Source organism: Oncorhynchus keta, chromosome 34 (assembly GCF_023373465.1).
Source record: "Oncorhynchus keta strain PuntledgeMale-10-30-2019 chromosome 34, Oket_V2, whole genome shotgun sequence".
Taxonomy (NCBI): domain Eukaryota; kingdom Metazoa; phylum Chordata; class Actinopteri; order Salmoniformes; family Salmonidae; genus Oncorhynchus; species Oncorhynchus keta.
In genome coordinates, this window is record NC_068454.1 from 38,268,643 (window position 1) to 38,295,515 (window position 26,873).

Sequence of the window (26,873 nt, forward strand, 5' to 3'; positions counted from 1 at the left end):
AAAGAACAGGAATAGGCTTTTGAAGGCAAAAGTCCAAGATTGGAAAACCTATGGTGCAACTAAGATTATACATCCAAGTTGAATAACCGATTGGAGATAAGGACGACAGCAGTGGTGTAGCCTACTGGTGATACTGATATCACTTATTATTGACATGTACATAGCGAAATTATGTGAATCACACTGCTGCTTTCTAATTTTGCACCTTACGGATTGTGGATGGCTGTAATATAAAATTTATGAGCATATTTTAACCCAATAATGATTGAATTGAAGTTTAAGCTGCCTATCACGCATGATTTTTGTGACCAGCGTACAGCCAGTGAAAAATGAGCACTTGCAACAGCTGCAATGTTGATCCCAGCCTATGGAATAAGGTAGTTCCTCCCTTCTAAAGTCTGTGGTATTGTGCTACACCACTGTCAAATTATTTTAATAAGATGTTGGGGGAGGGGGGGTGCTAAGATGACATGGAATTGTTTTAAGATGGCCAATTATTTGATTACAACACAAAAGTTGACACTAATTAAACATTTAATGTAAATTGCTTACTATTATTCTACAATGTAGAAAATAGTAAAAGACATCACATATGGAATCATGTAGTAAACAAAAAAAAAACTTTTAAAAAAAGTGTCACACAAATCAAAATCTATTTCATATCTGAGATTCTTCAAAGCAGCCACCCTTTGCCTTGATGACAGCTTTCAACACTCTTGGCATTATCCCAACCAGCTTCATGAGGATTGCATTTTAATTAACAGGTGTGCCTTGTTAAAAAAAAAAGTAAATTTGTGGAATTTCTTTCCTTCTTAATGCATTTGAGCCAATCAGTTGTATTGTGACAAGATAGTGTTGGTATACAGAAGATGCCCTATTTGGTAAAAGACCAAGTCCATATTATGGCAAGAACAGCTCAAATAAGCGAATAGAAACGACAGTCCATCATTATTTTAAGACGCGAAGGTCAGTAAATATGGAAAATTTCAAGAACTTTTAAAGTTTCTTCAAGTGCAGTCGCAAAAACCATCAAGCGCCATGATGAAACTGGCTCTCATGAGGACCACCACAGGAAAGGAAGACCAGGAGTTACCTCTGCGATAAGTTCATTGGGGCTACCAGCCCCAGAAATTGCAGCCCAAATAAATGCTTCACAGATTTCAAATAACAGACATCAACTGTTCAGAGGAGACTGCATGAATTATGCCTTCATGGGTCACCAAGGACATGAATAAGAAGAGACTTGCTTGGGCCAAGAAACACGAGCAATGGACATCAGACCGGTGGAAATCTATCCTTTGGTCTGATGTGTCCAAATTTTTGATTTTTGGTTCCAACCCCTGTCTTTATGAGATGCAGAGTAGGTTAACAGGTGATCGCCGCATGTGTGGTTCCCACCATGAAGCATGGAGGTGGGTGTGATGGTGCTTTGCTGATGCCAGTGATTTATTTACAATTCAAGGCACACTTAACCAGCATGGACACCACAACATTCTGCAGCGATACGCCATCCCATCTCGTTTGCACATAGTGGGACTATCATTTGTTTTCCAACAGGACAATGAACCAACACACCTCCAGGCTGTGAAAGGGCTATATGACCAAGAAGGAGAGTGATGCATCAGATGACCTGGCCTACATAATCACCCGACCTCAACCCAATTGAGATGAAGGAAAAGCAGCCAACAAGTGCTAAGCATGTGGGAAGTCCTTCAAGACTGTTGGAAAAGCATTCCAGGTGAAGCTGGTTGAGAGAATGCCGAGAGTGTGCAAAGCTGTCAAAGCAAAGGGTGGCTACTTTTGACTCTTCAATAACATATATTTTGATATGTTTAACACTTTTTTGGTTCCTAGATGATTCCATGTGTTTTTTCATAGTTTTGATGTCTTCACTAGTATTCTACAATGTAGAAACAAGTACAAATAAAGAAAACTCTTGAATGAGTAGGTGTTCTAAAACGATTGACTGGTACTGTACATAAAATAATCAGATTCCTTGAATTTTCCACATTGTTACGTTACAGCCTTAAGCTAAAAAACATTTTTTTTTTAAAGATACATTATTTAAATTAAAATAATATACACTGCTCAAAAAAATAAAGGGAACACTTAAACAACACAATGTAACTAACTCCAAGTCAATCCCACTTCTGTGAAATCAAACTGTCCACTTCGGAAGCAACACTGATTGACAATACATTTCACATGCTGTTGTGCAAATGGAATAGACAACAGGTGGAAATTATAGGCAATTAGCAAGACATCCCCCAATAAAGGAGTGGTTCTGCAGGTGGTGACCACAGACCACTTCTCAGTTCCTATGCTTCCTGGCTGATGTTTTGGTCACTTTTGAATGCTGGCGGTGCTTTCACTCTAGTGGTAGCATGAGACGGAGTCTACAACCCACACAAGTGGCTCTGGTAGTGCAGCTCATCCAGGATGGCACATCAATGAGAGCTGTGGCAAGAAGGTTTGCTGTGCCCGTCAGCGTAGTGTCCAGAGCATGGAGGCGCTACCAGGAGACAGGCCAGTACATCAGGAGGCCGTTGGAGAGCAACAACAACCTTTCAAGAGAAGCTCAGTGCTAGTTCATATGCTTAGAGAAAATTCATCCCCTTAACTTTAAAATTATTTTTTTTTTTTTAAACGCTTGTGATTAACCCAGACAAAGGATTGGAGCACTGTTAAATAAACCTACATCATACAGCTCAGTCGGAGCGCCACCAATCAAAGTCACATGCAGTTAAAGAGCATTTACCCAGACTCACATGATACTGAACAAAAATATAAAAATAGATTTTGCTGAGTTACAGTTCATGTAAGGAAATCAGTCAGTTGAAATAAATTCATTAGGTCCCAATCTATGGATTTCACATGACTGGGCAAGGGCACAGCATTTGAGAGAAATTAGCTTTATGCGTATGGAACATTTGTAGGATCTTTTATTTCAGCTCATGAAACATGGGACCAACACTTTACACGTTGCATTTATATTTTTGTTCAGTGTAGTTTCAGCAGTCAAGAGGGAAACCCCATCAGAGCACTAAACAAACCAAGGCAGAGTGCAACCTCAATGACTAAAAAATCATAAGACACACAAATATAACAGAGGAGAGCATAACGTAGACATAAGGTTTTTCACACAACGGTCAGAACAGAACACACTCCAAGGCCCTGAGGAAATCAACCAGGTCTTCCTCTACTTAATATGACCAAACAAACACTCCAATGCAAACAGCTACCTCTCTCCAATTCCCTGTCAGACGCCTGGAATTCTGTGGAGCAAAAGTACGGCAAACCAACATACGTAAAATGCTTCTCAAACATGACCCGCCAAAGAGCAACCTCTCCGCATCAGGAAGAGGATATGACAGGCTACATAATACAAAAATAGCCAATATACCAAACGCATTGAATGAACATTATACCTTATCTACCCGGAGGCAAGCAATTCTGAGCCCACTGAACATGAAATGTAGTATGAATACATAAGTAGTGTCAGTACCACCTGGTGTGCAGGCAGGGTAGAGAGATGTTTATCTGACCTGACCGAAGTTGGCTGCCTCAGCACTGGTGCTGGGAGGGGGATCTTTCTCCCTCTTCACCTCGGGGGCAGTCTCAGGCACCCTCACCCTCACGTAGTTGATGACATGGTGCAGGTTGGACAGGAGGTTGGTGCCTGGGAACCAGCTGTCATGGCAGTGCTCCTCAATGCAAGGCTCCTAGTCACAGTACATGAGACAGATTAATGTGAAGAACACCTTGATGGTCCCTTAATAAAACTTAAACTAAATAACACGTTGAGAGCTTGGGACTATCTGCAAAAAAATGATTGAGATAATTGGTTTTAAAGTTCTGAACCTTCATTAGTTTTAAAAACAGTGTGAACTATTTTTTTATCTAGTAGTCTTTTGAACTTAACATGAATTGGGGTATTTAGAGTACCATATAGGTAGAGCGTTGCCCAGAACAAGGCTGTCAATAGCACAACTTTGACAAAAATGCAGATAGAACCTAAACTCTCGACATGTTACCAACAATGTATTTTTTTAATGTTTTTTTTAATGTTGTCTTCGAGTGGCTTAAGGTCAGATAGTGATCAAGCCAGTATACATCTTACCTCATCCTCCTTGTCCTCTTGAACCTGGTTGTCCAAGCCCAGCTCAATCAGGTAGAGCACCATGCACAGAACATGCTCAGACATGTTGGAGTGATCCAGCCAGATCTAACACAAAACATAGTTCTGCCAAATTCAAATCATAGTGCAATCTCACCATCAGTTATATCAAACAACTACATTTTGAATGACAGGTGTTTTTTTTTTTGCATGACAAAATAAGCCATGAGTAATATGAATGAAGAGAGCAGTTGGAAGGGTCACCTTGTAAAGCAGAGTGAAGATGACAATGTGAAGAGTCTTGCAGTGCAACAGCCTGTCCAGGCCTTTGTAACATGGGTGCAGAGGAGTCCTCTCTTTGTACGGTGGCCATGGATTCCCTGTCGTGTGCATCCCAGACTGTTTCAAGCTGGGTACAACAACAAAAATCAGGTCAATTCCATGCAGTAATACAGTCAATTGAAAATCACATTCAATAGATATCCATTCAACATCACAAATGCATAGGTAATAATGTGACACTAAATCCTCTAGAGTAATTTACCACACAAAATCTTTCAGTCTACGCAATGGAACAGCCAATCGGCTGAAAGTGTCACAGTATTGGCCATGACAGGATTGTGGTTATATAAAACGTTGCCTGGCTGACAGGCAATCCATCATATTCAAACAGTGTGAACCAGTAACATAAGCCTGATGTCACAGACTGAGTTGGGGAAATAGCAACTTCAATATGCCTGAAGAGGGAAATAAGCTATCGTGTGGTCATGACATCAGGTGTACTACATTCCATACCAGAATAGTTTCTTTCAACGTGATGAAATGATAATCGAAAAATACCAAAACAGAAATGAAAAACAGGTATTTCTTGTTCAACATTGATAGAATTGCTTGGATATCTAAATTGTCTTTGTTCACTATAGCCTACATTTGGTTTTGAAGAAATCCTAGAGGAACAAAAGCCCTTAAATCCATTACCCATGTATGCTTTGCTTGCCCTTTAACTGCTATTTCAAATGAAGAAATGCTGCCAGGAGGACACTTCTGTACATTCAGTTAGTTCACATCTTAAAGAGATCTTCAGGAAATTAACCTAACACTATCTCCTTCACCCCAACCATCACATTTGTCTTCGGAGACGTCCAACCTAAAGCTAACAGGGGAAGGATTTCCTCAATTCTATTACAGTTTGCCTTGAAATATTGATTTTACTCGACAGAGAACTAATTGGAACCAACCCCATCACTATGTTGGCCTAACCCCGCTTTTCATTATGTTGGCCTAACCACCATCTTTCCTCCCTTCACCATGTTGGCCTAACCACCATCTTTCCTCCCTTCACCATGTTGGCCTAACCACCATCTTTCCTCCCTTCACCATGTTGGCCTAACCACCATCTTTCCTCCCTTCACCATGTTGGCCTAACCACCATCTTTCCTCCCTTCACCATGTTGGCCTAACCACCATCTTTCCTCCCTTCACCATGTTGGCCTAACCACCATCTTTCCTCCCTTCACCATGTTGGCCTAACCACCATCTTTTTTCACCCTCCCTTCACCATGTTTAACCACCATCTTTCCTCCCTTCACCATGTTGGCCTAACCACCATCTTTCCTCCCTTCACCATGTTGGTCTAACCACCATCTTTCCTCCCTTCACCATGTTGGCCTAACCACCATCTTTCCTCCCTTCACCATGTTGGCCTAACCACCATCTTTCCTCCCTTCACCATGTTGGTCTAACCACCATCTTTCCTCCCTTCACCATGTTGGCCTAACCACCATCTTTCCTCCCTTCATCATGTTGGTCTAACCACTCTTCATTGTTTGCCTAAACCACCATCTTTCCTCCCTTCACTATGTTGGCCTAAACCCCCTCCCTATGTTGGTCTAACCACTCTTCATTGTTTGCCTAAACCCTCTTCATTGTTGACCTAAACCCCCTCTTCACTGTTCGCCTAACCACTCTCTTCAAGGCCAGATGGGAACAGCAACCTTCTAACATTCAGCAGGGCATGACATCCACCCACTCAGTTTGGCATGGCTGTTGAAACATTACCATCCCAACTGTGGAACTGAACGAACCAGAACTATATAAAAAAGACACTAAATGTACTGTTAAAATACATATGTATTCATAAATAACCAGTCAAAACCCTAACTACTCACATGCCTTGAAAAAATTAAATAAACCATTCACTTCCAGGTGGAGGCAATGAGCTTAGTGACCATTAACTTACAATGCTGAGTATCTGTCCATTGCTGACTGGACATCACGACGGTAGACTGTTCTGAGAACCACCATGATGGGGTCAAACTCCTTCTCCCACACCTCCTCTAGAAAACAGAAAGAAATCCTTTAGGAACACCAGCTAAAAAAAAAAAAGTTATTTTTTTTATAAAATCGCGACATACAATTCATTCTTCTTTTTTTTTCTTCTACCGAGCTATGAGAAAGTGGTGTTAGGCTGCCAACCAAGTGGAATGTGAAATGACAGTGAATGTGAAATTGCAAAGACAATCAGATGCCTCCAATGACAAAACTAAACGCTGTTCTGATTGTTACCAGCCAACAGAAGAATCATATCAGCAGAAAATGGCCTCATAAAACAGATCGTATAGGAGGTGAGGTCTCCATTAGAAATACCCATTTAAAACTGGACATTGGGCCAAAATGGCTCAAACGACAACAAAGTCACATGGCTGATATTAAGATAGGACACGTAATGAGACAAATCCTGATATCATGAAAACGCACAATTCTTTATAAGAGCCATTGACTTAAAAAATGCACAGGTCTTTGCAGGCAATGCCCTATATTTGGTAACAGGGGAGACAAAGCGTATAGATGTAACTGCCTGAAGGGCATCACAATAACGAAGACTTTCAGACGGACCTCGTTTTGATTTAGTCCTGTGAATTGTGCAAGTTACTAGTTCTACACTGGTAGAACTATAGTCAACTGTGGTGCATGAGTGCCCTCTCAAGGCAGACTGGTGAAAAAGCACCTGTGATTATGTTCAAATGGAAAGCAATACGCTTGGTGATGATCCAACAAAGCGTTTGGACAGCATTAGTGACACACCGTAGCAAAACTTTTGCACCATAGTAAAATGTTTTGCAAAATGAAAAAAAAAAAAATGAAAAAAGGACAACGAGTTCATTGGACAAACTCCGGGAGGTCCCTCCCTGTTAAGTTCCTATTTGCTTCCATTCTGTAGCTAGTGAATTCACACCAGGCCATGAGATAAAAATGGACAACTTACCTTTAGGTGTGTACATGCCCTGCTGCATGGAACCCCCAGGTTCAAACACTGGGGCTTTGAAGTCAGCCACGGCAGACAGCATCTCCTCAAAGCTGCAGCTTCCTGGGACGATTCCACTCTTGGGGTTGGGATTCTCAGGAATCTGAATATTCACTTAAGGAAAGTATGCACCTAGGCAAATGTGCAGCATAATAAATGTGACCCCAAAAATGTTAAATGCAGAGACTGTTGGCTGTGTGCTAAAAGATGCAACTTTACATCGATTCACATGTAATAACAAGGGGAAGGTATGGTGAAAACAAGGTCTTATTGGTGCTTTTTCCAATTTGTAGAACAGGGACAACACATCGCCTTTGGTGAGTAATTACACATTCTAGCAAGGGAACAAACTAGGTTCTTCAGAAAATTCTACCACTGACAATACAAAATCTGGAGACTAAAAATCCAGCTACAAACTTAATGAGTATCAAAGAGAAAATACTGACCACAGGTTAGGATATTCAATTAATTCTACTGTGAATTAGAGGCTGAGAAGGCAGCGAGGATACGAGGTCCAACAGTGAACTGTGGGTGCGGTCGTTCATACACAGTTGGGAGACCATCTCGGCTCTGAGAATCTCATCATCTGCCATGCCTATCAATGAGAGGGAGAAATTCATTCATGCATCTACGGATAACGCCAATATAGTCAGGATGCTAAAAATATTCTAATTGTTGTTCATGTACAATTTTATTCTCCCCTGAATGCATCTGCACCTACCTAGGTGAATGCGAAGACTGGACAAGATGACGAGAAACGTCAAGGCTCCCTCAAGCATTGGCCTCTCCTGCTCACCGTCCAGTACTGCATTCTGGTGCACAGAGGCCATGGTCAAGAGGTCCACCACTTTGAATCTGTATATGAAATACATGTTACTGATAGAGCTGTTGCGGTGACCGTATTCCCACCACACAGGTAGTCATGAGCGCAGTCAAATTCCCCATGACACGACCATCTCCTCGTATACACTCTGGACATGCGTTGGTAGTACCCAACTTGCTAACGACCTGGTGTTCAGGGCTCTATTGTCTAACAAATCTCTATGCAAATACAATCGAAAATTACAAACATTCACCATCAAAACAGTATCATGCTTTTTAAATCTCACCGTTAAGCTACATTTTTTTGTACCTCACTGATAATTTGAAGGAAGAAGTTCACAACAGGTTCAAAACATGGTCATTGTGGATGTTGTTTCAAAGACAAACAACGAAAAGGACAGCGCTACGGTGATGATTAATTCAAAGCATTAAAAGGCATTTAATGTAGAACACCCACAGACATAAGCTATGAGCCCAAGCCAGAAAAAATACAAACTGAATTAAAATAATTGTGCCGTTATACAATACATAGCCCAAGATGTCTGGTCTAGCCTATAGTCCAAAATTAAACTAATTCTAGTAAATCGCCATTGATTGTGGACTGTATTATTATAATACACATACTGGATGGACTGGTTACCTTATGCTACACTCCAAACGTTGGGAGAGAACATATCGGCCAAGGCAATGCCGTTGGTTCATTGATTGGGCAGGGCAGCTTATAGAGTTACATGCTGACCACACCGCTTGTGTCACGTGTTGCAAAATAAATGTATACATACATGTTATTCAAATCACAGCACCCGAAATGCTTGTGAGCGTCTGCATAGCCAGGTGCTAAAATAGAACTTGGTTCTATTTGTGATGCTTGACAGGCTATAAGTCCCACCTCATTGGTTTTTTGGAACATAAACCCACGTGGGTGATTGAAAGATGAACTGAGGTCCATACACCAGTCCGGTTGTTGGCGGTAATGCACCTTAAAGTTGGTTGCCAACCGTCATATAAAGTCCAAAGAAGAAGCATGATGGCAGAGAGACTACTAGAAGCGAATTCATTTGACCCTTTTATCTGTGGATTAATCGTCAGAGTAGAGGACCTTGTTATTTTACCTGAAAGGCACAAAATCAACATTTAGGCGATGGCAGACGCGCGAGTGGTCCAGTCAACATGTTACCCTACAATTATAGTGAATTTGTATTTGATTTTGAATATCCAAGTAATTGGCTGACCTCACCTTAAACTACAGAATCTCAAAACCGTGCGTTTCCATTTCCTCCCCTTTCTGGCGCACACATAGATAGGGGCCATCAGTTGAATTGTTGTGTTGGGAAAATATGTTACCATTGATGTTCCCAAACAGATTTCACTTCGCTTCACAGAATAAACACTGGGTAGCTGCAGGAACATGGTTGGAAATCCCATGGCATACAAGAGTTTGAGCAGAATGCAGGCTGCATGCTCCTTAAACAGTGGTTGATGCATGAAGCGAAATACATGTTCTTATAAGCCCAGACATGTCTATGTGCAATCGTGTGAAAGTTGATGGTTCCCACTAAAAAAAGGATCCCAGCATCTACTATATTTAGGCCTACCTGGTATGATTTAAACTGCAGGAAAGTGGCCTCCATTCGTTATTCGAGTACATACGGATAACCTATTATTCTCCCTGCTCCTACCCATTTGATGCATGGGCCATTCTGCATCATGCAACCCATATATGTTTTGATTTAAGACATTAAGGTTTGGATCACACACAACATTTTCCAAATTCAAAAATCTAGTGTATGGGACCTGTTTCAAATGATCACTTTTACACTCAACATAGCCACTTCAAATGAACACTCACTACTGAATGAAAAAAAAAAATGCTTTCTATTTTATTCAGCTAAATTCAATTATATTATTCTAACAACAAAAACAAAATAATGGCACAGGACTTATAAGCATTATCTTGTCAGCTAAAGGCCTACAGCCTATTGCATGGCACATAGCCAGATAACATACAGTAGGCCGACTCATTCGGTTATTCTGAAATATATTTTATTCATATCAATGTTTCTTTAGACCTGCCTAAAATAAATAATGGATTTATTGTGACGGTGTATATTAAATAGATTTAGACATTCCGAAGGCGTGTATCAGCAGCTTGGAGATGCTAATTAACGGTCAATTACCGTTCAACTGGTCATGATGCATCATTGAGAGCATCCCGACCGGTTGCATCACCGCCTGGTATGGCAACTGCTCGGCATCTGACTGTAAAGCGCTACAGAGGGTAGTGCAAATGGCCCAGTAGTTCAAACGACCACTCCACAAATGTCTTGTTAACAAACTATAGTTTTCACAAATCAGTTAGAACATCTACTTTGTGCATGACAAGTCATTTTTCCAACAATTGTTTACAGACAGATTATTTCACTGTATCACAATTACAGTGGGTCAGAAGTTTACATACATTAAGTTGACTGCGCCTTTAAACAGTTGGAAAATTCCAGAAACGATGTCATGGCTTTAGAAGCTTCTGATAGACTAATTGTCAACATTTGAGTGAATTGGAGGTGTACCTGTGGATGTAGTTCAAGGCCTACCTTCAAATTCAGTGCTTCTTTGCATGACATCATGGGAAAACCAAAAATAAATCAGCCAAGACCTCAAAAGAAATTGTTCATCCTTGGGAGCAATTTCCAAACGCCTGAAAGTACCACTTTCACCTGTACAAACAATAGTACGCAAGTATAAACACCATGGGACCACGCAGCAGTCATACCGATCAGGAAGGAGACGCATTCTGTCTCCTAGAGATGAACGTACTTTGGTGCAAAAAGTGCAAATCACTCCCAGAACAACAGCAAAGGACCGTGTGAATATGCTGGAGGAAACAGGTACAAAAGTATCTATATCCACAGTAAAACAAGTCCTATAGCGATATAACCTGAAAGGCCACTCAGCAAGGAAGAAGCCAATGCTCCAAAACCGCCATAAAAAAGCCAAACTACGGTTTGCAACTGCACATGGGGACAAAGATCGTGCTTTTTGGAGAAATGTCCTCTGGTCTGATGAAACCAAAATATAACTTTGGCCATAATGACCATCGTTATGTTTGGAGGAAAAAGGGGGATGCTTGCAAGCCGAACACCATCCCAACTGTGAAGCACGGGGGTGGCAACATCATGTTGTGGGGGTGCTTTGCTGCAGGAGGAACTGGTGCACTTAAAAAAAAATAGATGGCATCAGGAGGCAGGAAAATGATGTGGATATATTGAAGCAACATCTCAAGACATCAGTCAGGAAGTTAAAAGCTCGGTCGCAAATGGGTCTTCCAAATGGACAGTGACCCCAGGCATACTTCCAAAGTTGGGGCAAAATGGCTTAAGGACAACAAAGTCAAGGTATTGGAGTGGCCATCAAAGCCCTGACCTCAAACCTTCAGACAATTTGTGGGCAGAACTGCAAATAAGGAGGCCTAGAAACCTGACTCAGTTATACCAGCTCTGTCAGGAGGAATGGGCCAAAATTCACCCAACTTATTGTGGGAAGCTACCCTAAACGTTTGACTCAAGTTAAACAATTTAAATGCAATGCTACCAAATACTAATTGAGTGTATGTAAACTTCTGACCCACTGGGAATGTGATGAAAGAAATAAAGGCTCAAATAAATTATTCTCTCTACTATTATTCTGACATTTCACATTCTTAAAATAAAGTGGTGATCCTAACTGACATAAGAAAGGGAATTTTTACAACGATTAAATGTCAGGAATTGTGAAAAACTGAGTTGAAATGTATTTGGCTAAGCTGTATGTAAACTTCAACTGTATATAATAGGTGGTGTCAGAGACAAGGCCCAAAAATTGCCAGAGACTCCAGTCACCCAGATCGTTTTCTCTGCTACCGCGGTATTGGAGCGCCAAGTCTAGGACCAAAAGGCTCCTCAACAGCTTCTACCCCCAAGCCATTAGACTGCTAAACAACTCATTTTTTTAAAATTACTTTTTAAAATTTTTTTTTTTTATTTTATTTTTTTTTAAATCGCCACCGGACAATTTACATACACCCCCTCCCTCCTTCGTACATTGCTGCTACTCGCTGTTTGTTTGTTACCTATGCATAGTCACTTCGCCCCCACCGACATGTAGAGATTACCTCGACGAGCCTGTGGCCCTGCACACTGACTCGGTACCGGTGCCCCCTGTATATAGCCTCGTTATTGTGTTGCTTTTTATTATACATTTTTATTTTAGCCTACTTGGTAAATATTTTCTTCTTCGTGAACTGCACTGTTGGTTAAGGGCTTGTAAGTAACCATTTCACGGTAAAGTCTACACTTGTTGTATTCGGCGCATGTGACAAATAAAGTTTGATTTGAACTTGCATGACAATAACCGTCTGACAAAATGTCATGACCGCCACAGCCCTGGTTACTGCTATTAAATTCTGTTTTGTTACATCTTGACTTTCAAAACTGGAGTTGTCAATGAGTGATGATAAACAAGGTCAATCAAGTTCAGTGAAAAATGACAAATTGCAAGGACTTTTTCAACAGCTCAGACTATACCTCTCGAACACTGAAGAGATGAAGTAGTCGGGATCAAGCCTTGATGCACACACCTGTCGACAGATTGGGAAGAAAAATTATACAATTATACAAAAATTATACAATGTTGTGATCACCAGGAGTAGGTAAGTAGTCTTTACCTGGAGCAGAAAGATGTCTGGATCGATCATGGAGTTGCAGAAGTGAGACTGCACGTAGGTCATAGCCTGTCCTTTGATCTGGAGACCATTTCTTACCCACATGTTACTGTGAATCTCTGACAGGCTCGCCTACGAGAAAACACGAGGAACATAAAATGCTAATTACATACTGTATACAAGGGATGGGCAACTGGCGGCCTTTTGAGAATGTGACTACAGCTAAGCGCTTAACACCATAGTCCCCTCGGGACTGGACACCTCCCTCTGCAACTGGATCCGGGACTTCCTGATGGGCCGATCCTAGGTGGTGAGGGTAGGCAACACCACCTCCGCCACGCTGACCCTTGACACTGGGGCCACACAGGGGTGTGCTTAGTTCCATTCTGTAGTCCCATCCACAAATGGTTGACCACGCGCGACTCCAATACAATCAAGTTAGCTGACGACAGTGTTAGGCCTGATCACCAGCGACAATGAGACAGCTGACAGGACAACAACCTCTCCCTCATACCCTTCCCAGTGGAGCGGGTCGAGAGCTTCAAGTTCCTCAGTGTCCAAATCACTAAGGACTTAACATGGTGGACACACGTCGTGAAGAAGGAGAATGAAAAGATTTTGAATGGGCCCTCAAATTTCTACAGCTGCACCATTGACAGCATCTTGACTGGCTGCATCACTGCTTGGTATGGCAACTGCACCGCCCTCGATTGCATGGCGCTACAGAGAGTGGTGTGGACAGCCCAGCAAATTTTTCTATCCGCCCCATGGCAAAATGTGTAGAATTGCAGCAAACTTACTTTATAAACACTACATGTTCTCTATGCTCCATGGCAAAATTGCAGGAAATGAACAAAAACTTATTACATGTTTTTTTATGTGATAATGTGTTCTCCGTTGTCAAGAGGGGAGCCGCTAAAATGTTTTGCTCGCAAGGTCGTAGGTGTCCAACAGAATTTCACTTAGGGACCCCAAAAAGCTAGGGCCGAGTGACTACATGCATGGTAATGATGGTGGGTATGTGGACTCTCGAGCCACAGACTGTGGTCCCCACTCCCAAAGTTTCCCCATCCCTGCTGAGCACAGTACATTGAACACACTGTCATGACTCTCCTGTGAGGAGCCAAATGATCAGCTCTACAGCGCTCTCTCTCCTTGGTGAGGATCAAAGATAGCCAGAGAGGGGGGTTGTGACTTCACCGGATCATAAAATACCTTGCAGAAAATGTATAACAAGATAAACGTGTACACCTTCAGAGTTTAGTGATCAAGTTTGCTACTAAATGTTGTAAAAAAAATAAAAAGATTAAGTATAAGAATACTTTTGAAAAGATAGACATTTGATTTTAGCCTTCTAAATGAGATAATGTCTTTTCATATAAACCTGGGCCAAGTCAATAACCACGCCCACGTGAGCACAGGCATGGTTCCATCATGTTGACACAGCCCTTCCGACCAGTGTACTTAAAAGTACTCGTAACTAAACGTAGAAGACCAGACAGCGTAGAAGACCAGACAGCGTAGAAGACCAGACAGCGTAGAGGAGTGGCTACGCGGCTAGAAATGGTTAAAATGTACAAGACCAGAAAATTGTAAGTCCCTCTGAAACTCTCGACGAGTGACAAAGGTGAAGACTAGATTAAAACATGCAGTCTGCAGCTCTGCATGTATGGTAGTCTAGGAAAATTGACCAAGAAGAGGGAAGGACAAATTCCTCTCACCATCATAGGTACCTATTCTAATGAACATTGGGAAATACAGATCCCTCTGAATACATCCACAGGTACACCTCCAATTGACTCAAATTATGTCAATTAGCCTATCAGAAGCTTCTAAAGCCATGACATCATTTTCTGGAATTTTCCAAGCTGTTTAAAGGCACAGTCAACTTAGTGCATGTAAACCTTCTGACCCACTGGAATTGTGATAATGAATTAAGTGAAATAATCTGTACGTAAACAATTGTTGGAAAAATTACTTGCGTCATGCACAAAGTAGATGTCCTAACCGACTTGCCAAAACCATAGTCTGTTAACAAGAAATTTGTGGAGTGGTTGAAAAACGAGTTAAATGACTCCAACCTAAGTGTATGTAAAACTTCAACTGTATATGCATTGCAATTATTTTTTAATGAGCGGTCGTTCATGTGCAGAGTATTCATATTCCCATGAGCATAGCTTCCACATGTATGTACGATAAGTCCACGCTCTTTGTTTCTCCCGCTCATAATCTTTCCCCACCCCCTTTCCACTGTGTAACAAGCAGTCATATCGAGTTAGTCCACTAGGAACTTTTCATACGCATTATGTTAGTAATCAATATAACCTATACCTTGTATGTATGTTTATGCAATTCTGTGATTGTTGAGTTAGTAAATAAATTAAGACAATTTGTGTATCGCTGATTCATCACTTAGGCAAAGGTTTGTGTAGATATCCAAGGATTATGCGACATTCAGAGACTGATATGAGGAAATTATTAATTGATGACTGGTATGATATCAATATATTCTTGAGCTAATTCAGGAAACGGTAACTGATTAAATAAACTTTGCCCGCGGAGCCCCAAATGACTAATTAATTGTTTCATGATTGATTTGAGTAATAATTAAACGTAGGAGGTAATTATTCAATGAATAGCAGTCATCACATAAATGGTGGTCACATCACAACACCACATTAAGGTCATCTCCAGAGTAGTCACACAGGAACCCTTTAAATAGCCAGTCAACTTCTCCTTATCATATTTATAAGACACTAACAACTGTTCGGGTATGAGTCAGCCTTTCCTTTTCAGACATTGTGTGACGTTATTCATCACACAACCTGTTCTGATATTTGAGCCATTGTCAAGACATTGCAAAGAAATGTGTAAAGGCCTGTACCGGTGCAATACCTGAATCTGGAGTGGATGGACCATAATCTTCATGAGCATCTCTTGGTGTGGGAGGAGACTGTCCAGGTCAAGCCCCTGGCACTTCACTGCCTAGGAGACAATAGACAGTCAACTCACTACAAAGAGGGCTTAAAGCACCAGAAACAGAACTTAAAGGGTTGTAGATCTGCCACACCTTGCTTAGGAACATGGCGTAGTAACGGTGCAGTGGCAGGTGAAAGGTCACTTGATTTGGAGCAGGCTACAGAGAAACAGAGACAAGATATAAACACTAAAGGAAAATGTTGATTTACAAATGCATCCTGACTGTTGTGAATATTTGCTGAGTTACCTCATCCACAAAGCCAATGGCATCAAACCAGATCTGCAGAGTCTCCAAGCAGTAACGCACCACCGTCTTGGTGTATTCCTGTGTCTCCTGCAAATAAACAATTACTCATAGTGTAATCATTTCCCTAACGGTTTCCGTGCATAATACTGGAACGTCAAATAGCTACAACTTGATCCACACTGATAAAAAATATATAATAATAATTAAACAAGGGATATTGGACTCACTTTGACTTTGCAGTGTGTGAGGAGACCCCACATTGGTTGTGCGCAGGCCTCCAACTCTGCTGCAAAAGCTGCATAGTACGTCTGGGACTCGAACTCCACGTGCTCACTCAACTCCCGCTTATTTAAGTTCATACCTACAGGACCAGAGGAGCGCTTTCATGGTTAGTCATCACGTAACACGAAGCATTATTACAGTGGTTTCATTCACTAAGTCCTCACGAAACATGAAGCATTATTAGTGGTCTCGTTCACTGAAAGACGCTTAAGGGACACAAAGGACAAAGAGGCAGGTGAACCTGTCAAACATCTTCGTTGACAGCCAGATAAATCTGTAAGAATGTCCTTAAGGGCAGAGCAGTCTACACGCATAAAATAACAGAGGCACTCTGCTCTATGCACCTTTCCTTGGTAAAAAGATACTCCAGTCCACAGTATCTGAGGCTAGGGGTTATTTTTAGGGTTTTGGTGGACACATGGCAGGAGTGCTGCACAGACTATAATACTAATAGAGACATGCACCATTATTCTCGTTTGGTCAGGCAGTGGAAAAGTTAAGTTGGATGTGACATAACATCAGTTTTAAATCTAAATCAGATGTTATTTGTCACATGCGCCAAATACAACGTGCGTAGACCTTAAATGCTTACTTAGCTACAGCAAATAGGGAACAACTAAAAAGCAGTGACTAACCAATGGAAGAGAATCTCAAGAGGGATAACATTGCATCATATGACTAAGCAGATATTAACAGAGACAGGTGATATCTATGCGAGTCATATACTAACGAATACACTACAAATCACACCAGCTACTCTACCTGGGAGAATGACTGAGCAAAAACACTGAATCATCACCACTGCTATTCATAAATACACAAGGAATTACCTTGAAAGAAGGACACAAAGCTCATCCACAGCATGAGCAGTGAGTGGTCCTCCAGGAATTTTTTTGCTACACTTTGGTGTGAGAGAATATTAATAAAATCGCTAACTAAAGGCCAGTAAGTGTTGTTCTTCAGCAGAGGCTCGCTGCAGTTGACCACAACATGGCGGCTGTTCTCTTCATCTGAAAATAAGGAGAAGAGGGAGAGGACACTAGGCTCAGTAGTGTGAGAAGCACACTAGATTCATGAATGAAACAACCCAATCATCAGTATGGCCATTCAAACATAGCTCACCTTGAAGTTCACTTTTGATAAGGCAACTCTCCATCATGTAGAGGAGGACAGTGACCATGATGTCTAGGAGTTGACACTCCTCGGTGACGTGACGTGCTAGCTCCTCATTGCTGAACAGCTGTACACTGATATGTACGATGCGGTTGGACATGGTATCTGACTCCTGGCTTTTCATCAGTGTCTTCATAATGAATGCATAATGTTGAACAAATGTTTTCGTGAAGGTGATCTACAAAAGGATGATAAGCAGGTTATCTTATGCATTTGCTGTTGTAACAGCTTCTCTAGGCAAGAATGCAGCAGTGCCAATACACCATAAACCGTAGGAATTAGAAAATCTATGCACTACACTTAACCTATTTAAACATACCTTGTAGTCTTGATCTGGCAGCATGTTCAGTAGAAAAGTAACCATCTTCTGAGGAAACTCATACTTTATTGTCCAAAACAGCAACTCCTCCAGAAAACATTTGTGTTTCAGAGAGTCCATAATGGATGGATCTAAGAAAATAACACAATTGACTGGTCTCATGGTAATGCTGACTTTCACATGAAATACCTGTGCATTATTCATCATTACATAACCTGCATAACATTCTATGTGAATTACCTTTGGCAGTGCTACTAAGTTTAACTCTCTTTCTCTGTCCAACCGATTGCCCCCCATCTTGATCCTCCTTTAAAAAGACAATAGGAAGTAATATAACAACTATCTATATTTCAATACTGAGAAGCGAGACTAACTATTCTGATACCGTATTCACATACCTCTTTATTGGACTCATCAGGGCTGGCTGGTGCTTCAGCTCCTAAGGAAAACAGAGCAGAGGCAGAAAACAGCCATTAGCTGATTATTCCCTTGTTTAATGAGTTATTGAGAAACATTACTTAAATTAGGTTTCCATAATAAATAAATAAAATGTTATTTTTGACATATTTTGAGCTCCAACTCCTAAAGAGGGGATGAGGTCTTACCCAGTAAACCCAGTGCCCCTGCGCCAGCCCCTGCCTCAGCCCCGCGAGTTGGCTCTGCAGCCCCAGACTGGGCCTTCTCCTCCACAGACACCAGGCCTGAGTTCTTCAGCGCTGACAGGTACTTCTCGTAGTTCTTTTTTGCATATACATTGTCCTCTTGACCTACAGGGCATATTTATACATGGCATATTTATTAAACTAATTAGACATTCATTGGCATCACACCAATGCCATACGTGAAGTATTAAAGCATTAGTAGCCCAACTTCAGTATAGAGCTCTGCATTACTGAGTAACTATCCTTTTGATAATTTTCCCCACACATGGTCAGAATAACATTCAACCAAAGGCTGAATGAGAGAGTGGAAACAGACATATTTACCCATGCTCAGGTCCTTGAATATTTGCTGATTCGTTAGGATCTTTGTCAGTACAGTTCTCATTGCCCCACCCATCTTCGTAAGTTCTTCTAAGAAGGAGATCTGGGGTTCCAGCTGCTGTAAGACCTTCTGTAGGTCCCTCTCAGTTGATGTGTCTGAGTGCAAGATAAGATAAAAAGTTAGGAAGTGTGTCAGATAGGCTCATGAAAACAAGCAGAATTACCTACATAAGATAAAGTTGTAAAAGAACACGATTTCTTGCCTAGTTAAAAAAAAATTAAATAGAGTATTCTGTAGACAGAGACGTGCTGTTTTTCTCACCTGGTTCAGTGTATCCATCCCTTAGGTACTGTATGACACAGATGATGAAGCGAGGTAGGACCATCTCTGACATCAGTAGTAAGTCTCTGGGGACTGAGGGGACATTCTCCCCGGTTCTTAACCGATGCCGATTGCAAAATCTGAGAAAGACCACCACACATATCTTGATTTTAGAAGTACCCAAAATAAATTTAAGTATTTGGGAACAATTACTCAGCAACCCATCTAATGAACACTAGCAGTATATTTTATCTTCCTTTGAAAGTGCAAAATGTGCATTTTAATATAGGCTACTATTATATCTGGCTGCCTTGAACAAACTGTTATGCCATCAAACGAAATAACAGCAGAAAAGTAAACTCAGAAATGTTGAGGAGTAAGGATCAAAGAAGAAATGACATGTCACATGAAGTAATTAAATTATTCTGCTTGGAAAATGTGTCATTATCCTAGAACCCTTGTATCAGTTAAGTTCAATAGTACAGTATTTACATTACAGGAATATAAAATTTCACTGCGGGAGTTATCTACAACAGGAAAAACAGCTGTCTGGTTCAGAGCGATTGATCAAAGCGGTGTGCACTTGACAAGATTGCTGGGTCGATCCTCTGATGTTCTGTTAGTTATCCAAATTACTATAACTAGTGCCCCATAAAGACAGCACTTTTTCTTACGTTGTGTAGCTAAATCTAATAGTGCAACAATGGCATGCTCAGTGACAACATTTTTATTTTATTTTATTAACCTTTATTTAACTCGGCAAGTCAGTTAAGAACAAATTCTTAATTTCAATGACGGCCTAGGAACAGTGGGTTTAATTGCCTGTCCAGAACGACAGATTTGTACCTTGTCAGCTCGGGGATTTGAACTTGCAACCTTTCTGTTACTAGTCCAACGCTCTAACCACTAGGCTACCCTGCCGCTGCCGTACCCAACCGCCACATACATGTCAGTACAATTATAAAAAGACAGGGACCTTTCAAACCCGTGCTGTTATATATTTTACAAATTGACACTCCCACGTAGAACTTTGCTAGCTAGCCGTTAGCCCACAAGCTAGCCTAGCTAGTTAGCCAACGAAGCTGGCTCACCTTACCACATTATTAAAAATGTGGAGGGGGGTAATGTCAGTTACCCCCACGTATTAAGCCTCGTCAATTAATTAGAAATGGTTACTTACAATCCAGTTAGCTATCAGCCAGCTAACGCTCCTAAAGACTTACCCAGTCTCTCGCATGACATTACTGTCTCCACAGTCACAGGCCCCACCAGCCTGGCTCCTGAACATGTTGAAATCATGCCCTGTGTGATCGCCGTTATTAAAACATTCTGCACAAAGTGACATGCAAGGAGATATGCCACAGGTCCGACAGCGGTATGCCACAAAATTGGCTGTCCAAACCAAGCCACATAAAGTAGCGTTGTCATAGGACCGGACCGTTTTGCAGAACTCTTCGAAACCTTCTCCTCCTGCTATTAGACATTTACACCAGTCAAGGGCTTCTGTGTCTGCCGCTGGCTTTTCTGGATTAAGAACAGAATCAAGTAGCTCTTGAAGTTGTCGGACACCAGAGCTGTTATCAGTCCAATTAAGATCTGCCTTTAAATGGGCAGCAGTAGATTTCTTGTCCCGGCGTACCAGCGACGCCGCCATAATTCACTGCTTGTTTTCCACAAATTTATTTTTGTTGTCTTGTTGGTACGTTCTCGTGATTTCTCGCGATACATTTCGATAATACCATTGTGTTGAGTTGTATTCAGCGTCCTATAGTGTTCAGTTGGTTCCACAGGAGTCAATCAACCACATTGGCTTGCGACTTCATTGCCATTCAGCACCAAGTTTGGCAAGTGACTAACTGTGTCGTAGTCTCGGCTACTGCTGTCCCGTATGCAGCTGATTAACCGTGACAATGTCAGAACCCACGATTACAGTAATCCTACAAGAGAAGATTCCAGTGCTTCCAATAACAATACACTCTTTATGGTGGCACTAACTAGTGGACTAAGTATAGAATACGAAAATGTCATGCATATTTTGTATTGCAAGAACTCAATGTTCATAGTGGTAATTTTTCGTAGCGTCCGTTTCACTTCGGATTGTTTTCATTGAGACCCCACTAATGCGGAAGTGTTACTCTGTCTCTGTACATGCTCCCCGTAGCTCTGACGATGGGTGTGCTGTGAGTTGCAGCTTTTGTTGCTAAAAGCCTAGCTCAAACTTGGTCAACAGAAGGTATAAAATAAAACCCATGGGATTCCATTTACAGCAGCAGCTACCGAGTGCAGACGAGATTTTAGCTTGTTCCGAGTAACCTTAACCCCGCTCAAATGTACTTAAATGTAACAAAACGTGATTTATATTAAACACAATAGGGAACAAGGCTCAGTAGAAAAAAATGTGCGAAATTGCATAGGATTTTTCTTTCTATTCTGTTTATATGGACTTGACGTTTGTCAATCAATGCCAGGGGGATACGAAACCTGTTGAAGAGAGTGACTTTTTGTTTTTGTTTTGTAAGGACTGCAACGCATATCTTGTATTCGTTCAAGAAACACATTCATGCAAAGAGGACTTCTTTTTTTTTTTATCAGTGGGGCAGTGACATTCTTTTGGCCCACGGGACTAATCATTGAGCTGGGGTTGCAATTTTAGCACACAATTTCAAAGGGAAATTTTGTCCACTCATTGGCTAGTAGCGGTCATCAACCACATGGACAGATTATTTGTGTTTTTTTAATGTATACTGTTCTAGTCCTCAAAATAACTTACTTCTAGAGGAAATTCTTAAATCTTCTGAGAAAATATCCATCCAGTCAGATTATAGTTGGTGGAGATTTTAATGTGGTTTATTCTAATCAGACTGATAGATTGCCCCATAGGCCTAACATTGGTGTGAACAAGTTGGTGAACTTCTGCCAAAGCCTGGACTTAATTGACATATGGAGAGTTAAAACCCCTGGAGAGAAACAATACACATGGAGTAATAGAGATCGTTCACTACATTCAAGAACTGATTATCTATATATTATATATACAGTGGGGCATAAAAGTATTTAGTCAGCCATCAATTGTGCAAGTTCTCCCACTTAAAAAGATGAGAGAATACTTATTTTCCACCATAATTTGCAAATAAATTCATTAAAAATCCTACAATGTGATTTTCTGGATTTTTTTTCTCATTTTGTCTGTCATAGTTGAAATGTACCTATGATGAAAATTACAGGCCTCATCTTTTTAAGTGGGAGAACTTGCACAATTTGTGGCTGACAAAATACTTTTTTGCCCCACTGTATATATATTATATTTGTAATAATGACAATTACAACAATACTGAATGAACAATGAACTATTTGGTCTCAAATAAATAATGAAACATGTTCAATTTGGTTTAAATAATGCAAAAACACAGTGTTGGAGAAGAAAGTAAAAGTGCAATATGTGCTGTGTAAAAAAGCTAATGATTAAGTTCATTGCTCAGAACATATGGGGTGGCAGGTAGCCTGGTGGTTGGAGCATTGGACTAGTAACTGAAAGGTTACAAGATCGAATCCCCGAGCTGACAAGGTAAAAAATCTGCCTTGTTCAGGGCAGAACAACAGTTAACCCCCTGTTCCTAGGCTGTCATTGAAAATAAGAATTAGTTCTTAACTGACTTAATATATATATGAAAGCTGGTTGTTCAAAAGTTATTTTGTGAGGCTATAAAGAAGGAAGAACTACCTGCCTCTGAAGCAAGGGGTTATTACTCTTATACCTAAACCACACAAGGATCTCTTAAATATTGATAATTGCCGTCCAATCACACTCCTAAATAACGACTACAAAATTATAGCCTTAATCTTTGCAAAAAGTCTTGCTTGAAGGATCTGCTTGATGAATGTCAATCAGGGTTTATGAACGGGCGCCATATATCTAATAACCTGAGGCTGGTGTTAGACTTGGTTGAGTATTGTGATCTATTGGATGACTTCCCTGTTATCTTATTTTGGTGATTTTCAGAAAGAATTTGATACTGTAAAGTCACAATTTTATCTTTGGTTGTTTTAAGCATTTGAAGTTTGGTCATTTTTTTGTTGATGCTATTAGAACTCTGTAGAATGGTGGCAATAGCTTTATCAAACTCTGTCATGGAACATCCTCAAGGATTAACATTTACAAAGGAATATGACAAGGTTGTCCAATCTCACCTTTTAAAAAAATGTGTTAGTATCTCAAATCTTGTGCTCATTAGTTTATCAAAGTCAATTTGAAGGCATTACATTCCAGGCCAGAGAGATCAAGATATCCCAACTGGCAGATGACACCTCACTTTTTTTGACAAATGTGTCACAAGCTAGATTAGCATTGGATATTGTGAAGCAGTTCTCCAAAATCTCAGGTTTGGTATTAAATCTTTCCAAATGTGAGATGTTTGTTCTGAAAGGAGCTGTCAACCCAGCAGATTGTAAACATCTCTGAAAAATATACTGTAACCGACCTCGGTGTAAAGATCACCAACATGTTTCAGGCTGTGAATGATTTTAATTTGAACTCTAACTGAATCTGTCCCCCCAAAAAATGATCTTCATGGTTAGGGAGGGATTTAAGTCTTCAAAGCTGAGGGGCTATTTCGTGCATCCTATCTTTTTTCATCTATTGATATTCCCAAATCCACTTGCTGTACCTTAGATAGGGTATTGTACAACTTCATATGGAAAAACAAGCCACATAAGATAAAAAGAGAATATCACCAACAGGGTTTGGGATGGCGGTCAAAATGTCTTAGACTTCAGTAAAAGGTACTTAAAAAATCTTCATATTTTCTGGAATATTATACCTCATTTTGTTTTTCAGAAGCTCGGAGGGCTTAATTTTTTGCTACAATGTCCCTATATTGTTGGTAAACTTCCTGTGAAATTGGCGGCTTTTCACAAGCAGGCTTTAATGTGCTGGGCTTTGCTGTATAACCACAACTTCTCACCTCAAATGTTTTATATGGAATAATGGTTTGATATTACATATTAACAAGATGTGATTTTACTGTAACTGGTTCTCAAAAAACATTGTTCTTGTCAGCCAATTAAGTTAGTATTAGTGGGAATCTATTTACACAGAGAGAATTTATGAAAATATACAATTTTGAGGTTTCAAGCAAGGAATGACACTATTATAAAAGCTATACCTAGTAGTATCATATCTTTACTTCAGAATAATGCATATTTTGGAATATTTCCTATTGTAAGTGATATCCAGATGAATGGCATAAGTTTACTAGATAAGAAATTCAAGAATCGTTTATTAAGGGATATTTTCTACAGGAAGTATTTTCCCTCTTCGATATTTTGTTGAGCTTCATCTTTTGATGTAAACTGGCGCTGTGCTTGGCTCACTCCACACAAATTCATGGTGACCAATAAAGTAAAGAAGATCTTCTTTAAGATTATCCATAGATTCTATCTGTGTAATAGCTTGATTTCTAAATATATACCTGATGTTACCAGTGAATTCAGTTTTTGTGAACTAGAAATTAAATCTATTTAACACTTCTGTCATTGTTTACAAGATGAAGTGTTCTGGACTGATGTAAAAATATATATTGGCAACAAATTGCATACAACCAGTGAAATATCCATTTTTGAGATATTATTTTACTACACTGATTCCACAATTGAACGTGAGTATGTCATAAATCTCTATTTTATTATTAACATTTTTCATACACAAATCAAGGGTTATCGACATTGAGTGTCTGTAGTTAGCTGCCTAGCAGGTCAACGTTTGCTATCCAGCCAATATGAAACAGTTAGAAAGTTTCCTTTGAACAACCCAAGATTCTTCTTGAACAATTTTCAACCAGCCCTCCCATTGCAGGTATGGTCGCTCCACATTAATCAATACAGGTGGCCCACTAAAGCTATGCCATTACAAATGTGTGTGTTAAGTTAAAAGGTAGACTCAGCCAGTCATATGACGTCACATTAACGTCATTACCTGGAGTAGCTCAACTTGCGCATGCTTTTGCCGCGATCAAATCAACTGGGAATTCGGAGGGGGGAGCTCCGACTCGTTTTTTCTCATTCTCATGCCGTGTTGTAAACAACTGAACTGGGCGAATATCAACGAGCTCCGACTGGGTATTTTTTATTTGAATGATCATCCAACTCGGGCCTCTATAGAGCTCCCATTTCTGACCTGATGTCATGATTTCACCTCATATTTTTCAGAGTTCCCAGTTGTTCTGAACGCAGCACCAGTTGTATTGAAAGCACCATGAATCTACATACATCTCCCACATGAGATGGCATTTTAACCCATTTTTACATCTATATTTATATATAAACCAAATCAAATCAAATGTATTTATATAGCCCTTCCTACATCAGCTGATATCTCAAAGTGCTGTACAGAAACCCAGCCTAAAACCCCAAACAGCAAGCAATGCAGGTGTAGATTTGATTTGATATATAAACCCTGGATTGCTGATGCTATGTATTGGCCAACCACAGGCTTTGAAGCCACCGGTTGGTCATATTGGCACTCCTCAGAAAAGCAGTCCTCCATAGGAATGATTGGACATTAAAAAAGGTCATGACAGGCCTGACGGAAACAGCAAATTTGGTATGCAATGGTATGTCAACTTTCCAAATGTCGACAAAACAAGATATGCTAGACAAGGTGGGATCTTTTTGTCAGTAAAATGACTTGTGAGAAATGGTGATGGAAACCCATGTTTTTATGTGCAAATATTGATATAATAAACATATCGAAGTAAACTTGGAGTCGCGCAATGTTATGTTGTGTGGTCCTCCCGCTATGACTCGGGAAAGCATGCAGTTTATTAGGCTACAGATAAACTTAAGTTCTAAACTTCACAAGGTGGTGGAAGTGCATGCGATTGATGCTCCTTTCCAATAAATATAGAGGGTCTTATCCTGCATACGTGATGATCGATGCTTGGCTACTGTTTGACAAATAAAAATGACCTTGCTCTTTTGTCCATAATAATCTCATGTAGGCTATCCTATCTGCACTGTATCTGCAAGTTGTTGACAGAGCGCACTTGCCAAGACCACATTCGCTATAACGCAAAAACATGTTGGGGAACAAAACCATCAGTAGAGTTAAATGCGATGGAAATCCATTTAACTTGTATGTTTTATTTCTGTACATTGGAATTTAACGGCAAAAGTTATTTATGTGCCCTATTCATCATGCACAGCCTTTTTCCCTCAACAGGTCAATTTGATGGAAACATCTCTGGTGGGAAAATGGGCATATTGTTTTTAAAGGTCCCGCAGTCATCCTGATTCCCAAGAAAAAATTGCTTTTAAATGACCAAAACATAACCCTTAATATTTTTATGCAATTAAAATGCTCAGAATTTAAGAAATCTAACTATCAGGAAGCCTGAAAGAACAGGCTGAGTGGGTGGGAAACTTATATTCATGAGCTTGCCTTGACTGACAGCTCTTTGAAACACCCTTGTGGTCATTGCCAGGTAACAAGGTAAACAATGGGCCACATATACCGTGCCTAAAATAGTATGCCTCACCTAATTTTCTCTGCAAAATGCTCTCATGGTCAACAGAGATTATCATAGACTGTTTGGATATGGCTGCCTCGCTTCTAGTCCTTAGGAAACTTTGCAC

At 40.4% G+C, this 26,873-nt stretch overlaps 1 protein-coding gene across 6 annotated transcripts in view; it reads right to left on the bottom strand.

The window, feature by feature from the left end:
- The window catches only part of ubr3 (ubiquitin protein ligase E3 component n-recognin 3), a 45,539-nt gene extending 24,226 nt beyond the window's left edge, over window positions 1-21,313 (bottom strand). For 2 of the 6 annotated variants that reach the window (XM_035750113.2, XM_035750112.2), the window contains exons 1-23: window positions 20,468-21,313; window positions 19,245-19,384; window positions 18,926-19,078; window positions 18,545-18,706; window positions 18,338-18,378; window positions 18,180-18,246; window positions 17,940-18,070; window positions 17,570-17,798; window positions 17,278-17,457; window positions 16,393-16,526; window positions 16,166-16,252; window positions 16,010-16,075; window positions 15,835-15,924; window positions 12,943-13,071; window positions 12,803-12,855; window positions 8,143-8,276; window positions 7,931-8,016; window positions 7,383-7,524; window positions 6,357-6,453; window positions 4,382-4,526; window positions 4,121-4,225; window positions 3,546-3,722; window positions 3,243-3,275 (exon numbers count right to left, since the gene is read on the bottom strand). In XM_035750113.2, coding sequence (XP_035606006.1) covers window positions 3,243-3,275; window positions 3,546-3,722; window positions 4,121-4,225; window positions 4,382-4,526; window positions 6,357-6,453; window positions 7,383-7,524; window positions 7,931-8,016; window positions 8,143-8,276; window positions 12,803-12,855; window positions 12,943-13,071; window positions 15,835-15,924; window positions 16,010-16,075; window positions 16,166-16,252; window positions 16,393-16,526; window positions 17,278-17,457; window positions 17,570-17,798; window positions 17,940-18,070; window positions 18,180-18,246; window positions 18,338-18,378; window positions 18,545-18,706; window positions 18,926-19,078; window positions 19,245-19,384; window positions 20,468-20,898 — 3,012 coding nt within the window. In that variant the 5' untranslated portion in view covers window positions 20,899-21,313. The remainder of the gene's footprint in view (window positions 1-3,242; window positions 3,276-3,545; window positions 3,723-4,120; window positions 4,226-4,381; window positions 4,527-6,356; window positions 6,454-7,382; window positions 7,525-7,930; window positions 8,017-8,142; window positions 8,277-12,802; window positions 12,856-12,942; window positions 13,072-15,834; window positions 15,925-16,009; window positions 16,076-16,165; window positions 16,253-16,392; window positions 16,527-17,277; window positions 17,458-17,569; window positions 17,799-17,939; window positions 18,071-18,179; window positions 18,247-18,337; window positions 18,379-18,544; window positions 18,707-18,925; window positions 19,079-19,244; window positions 19,385-20,467) is intronic. The other 4 variants (XM_035750106.2, XM_035750107.2, XM_035750108.2 and 1 more) reach the window with 4 other exon arrangements.
- Between the last annotated feature and the right edge of the window lie 5,560 nt (window positions 21,314-26,873).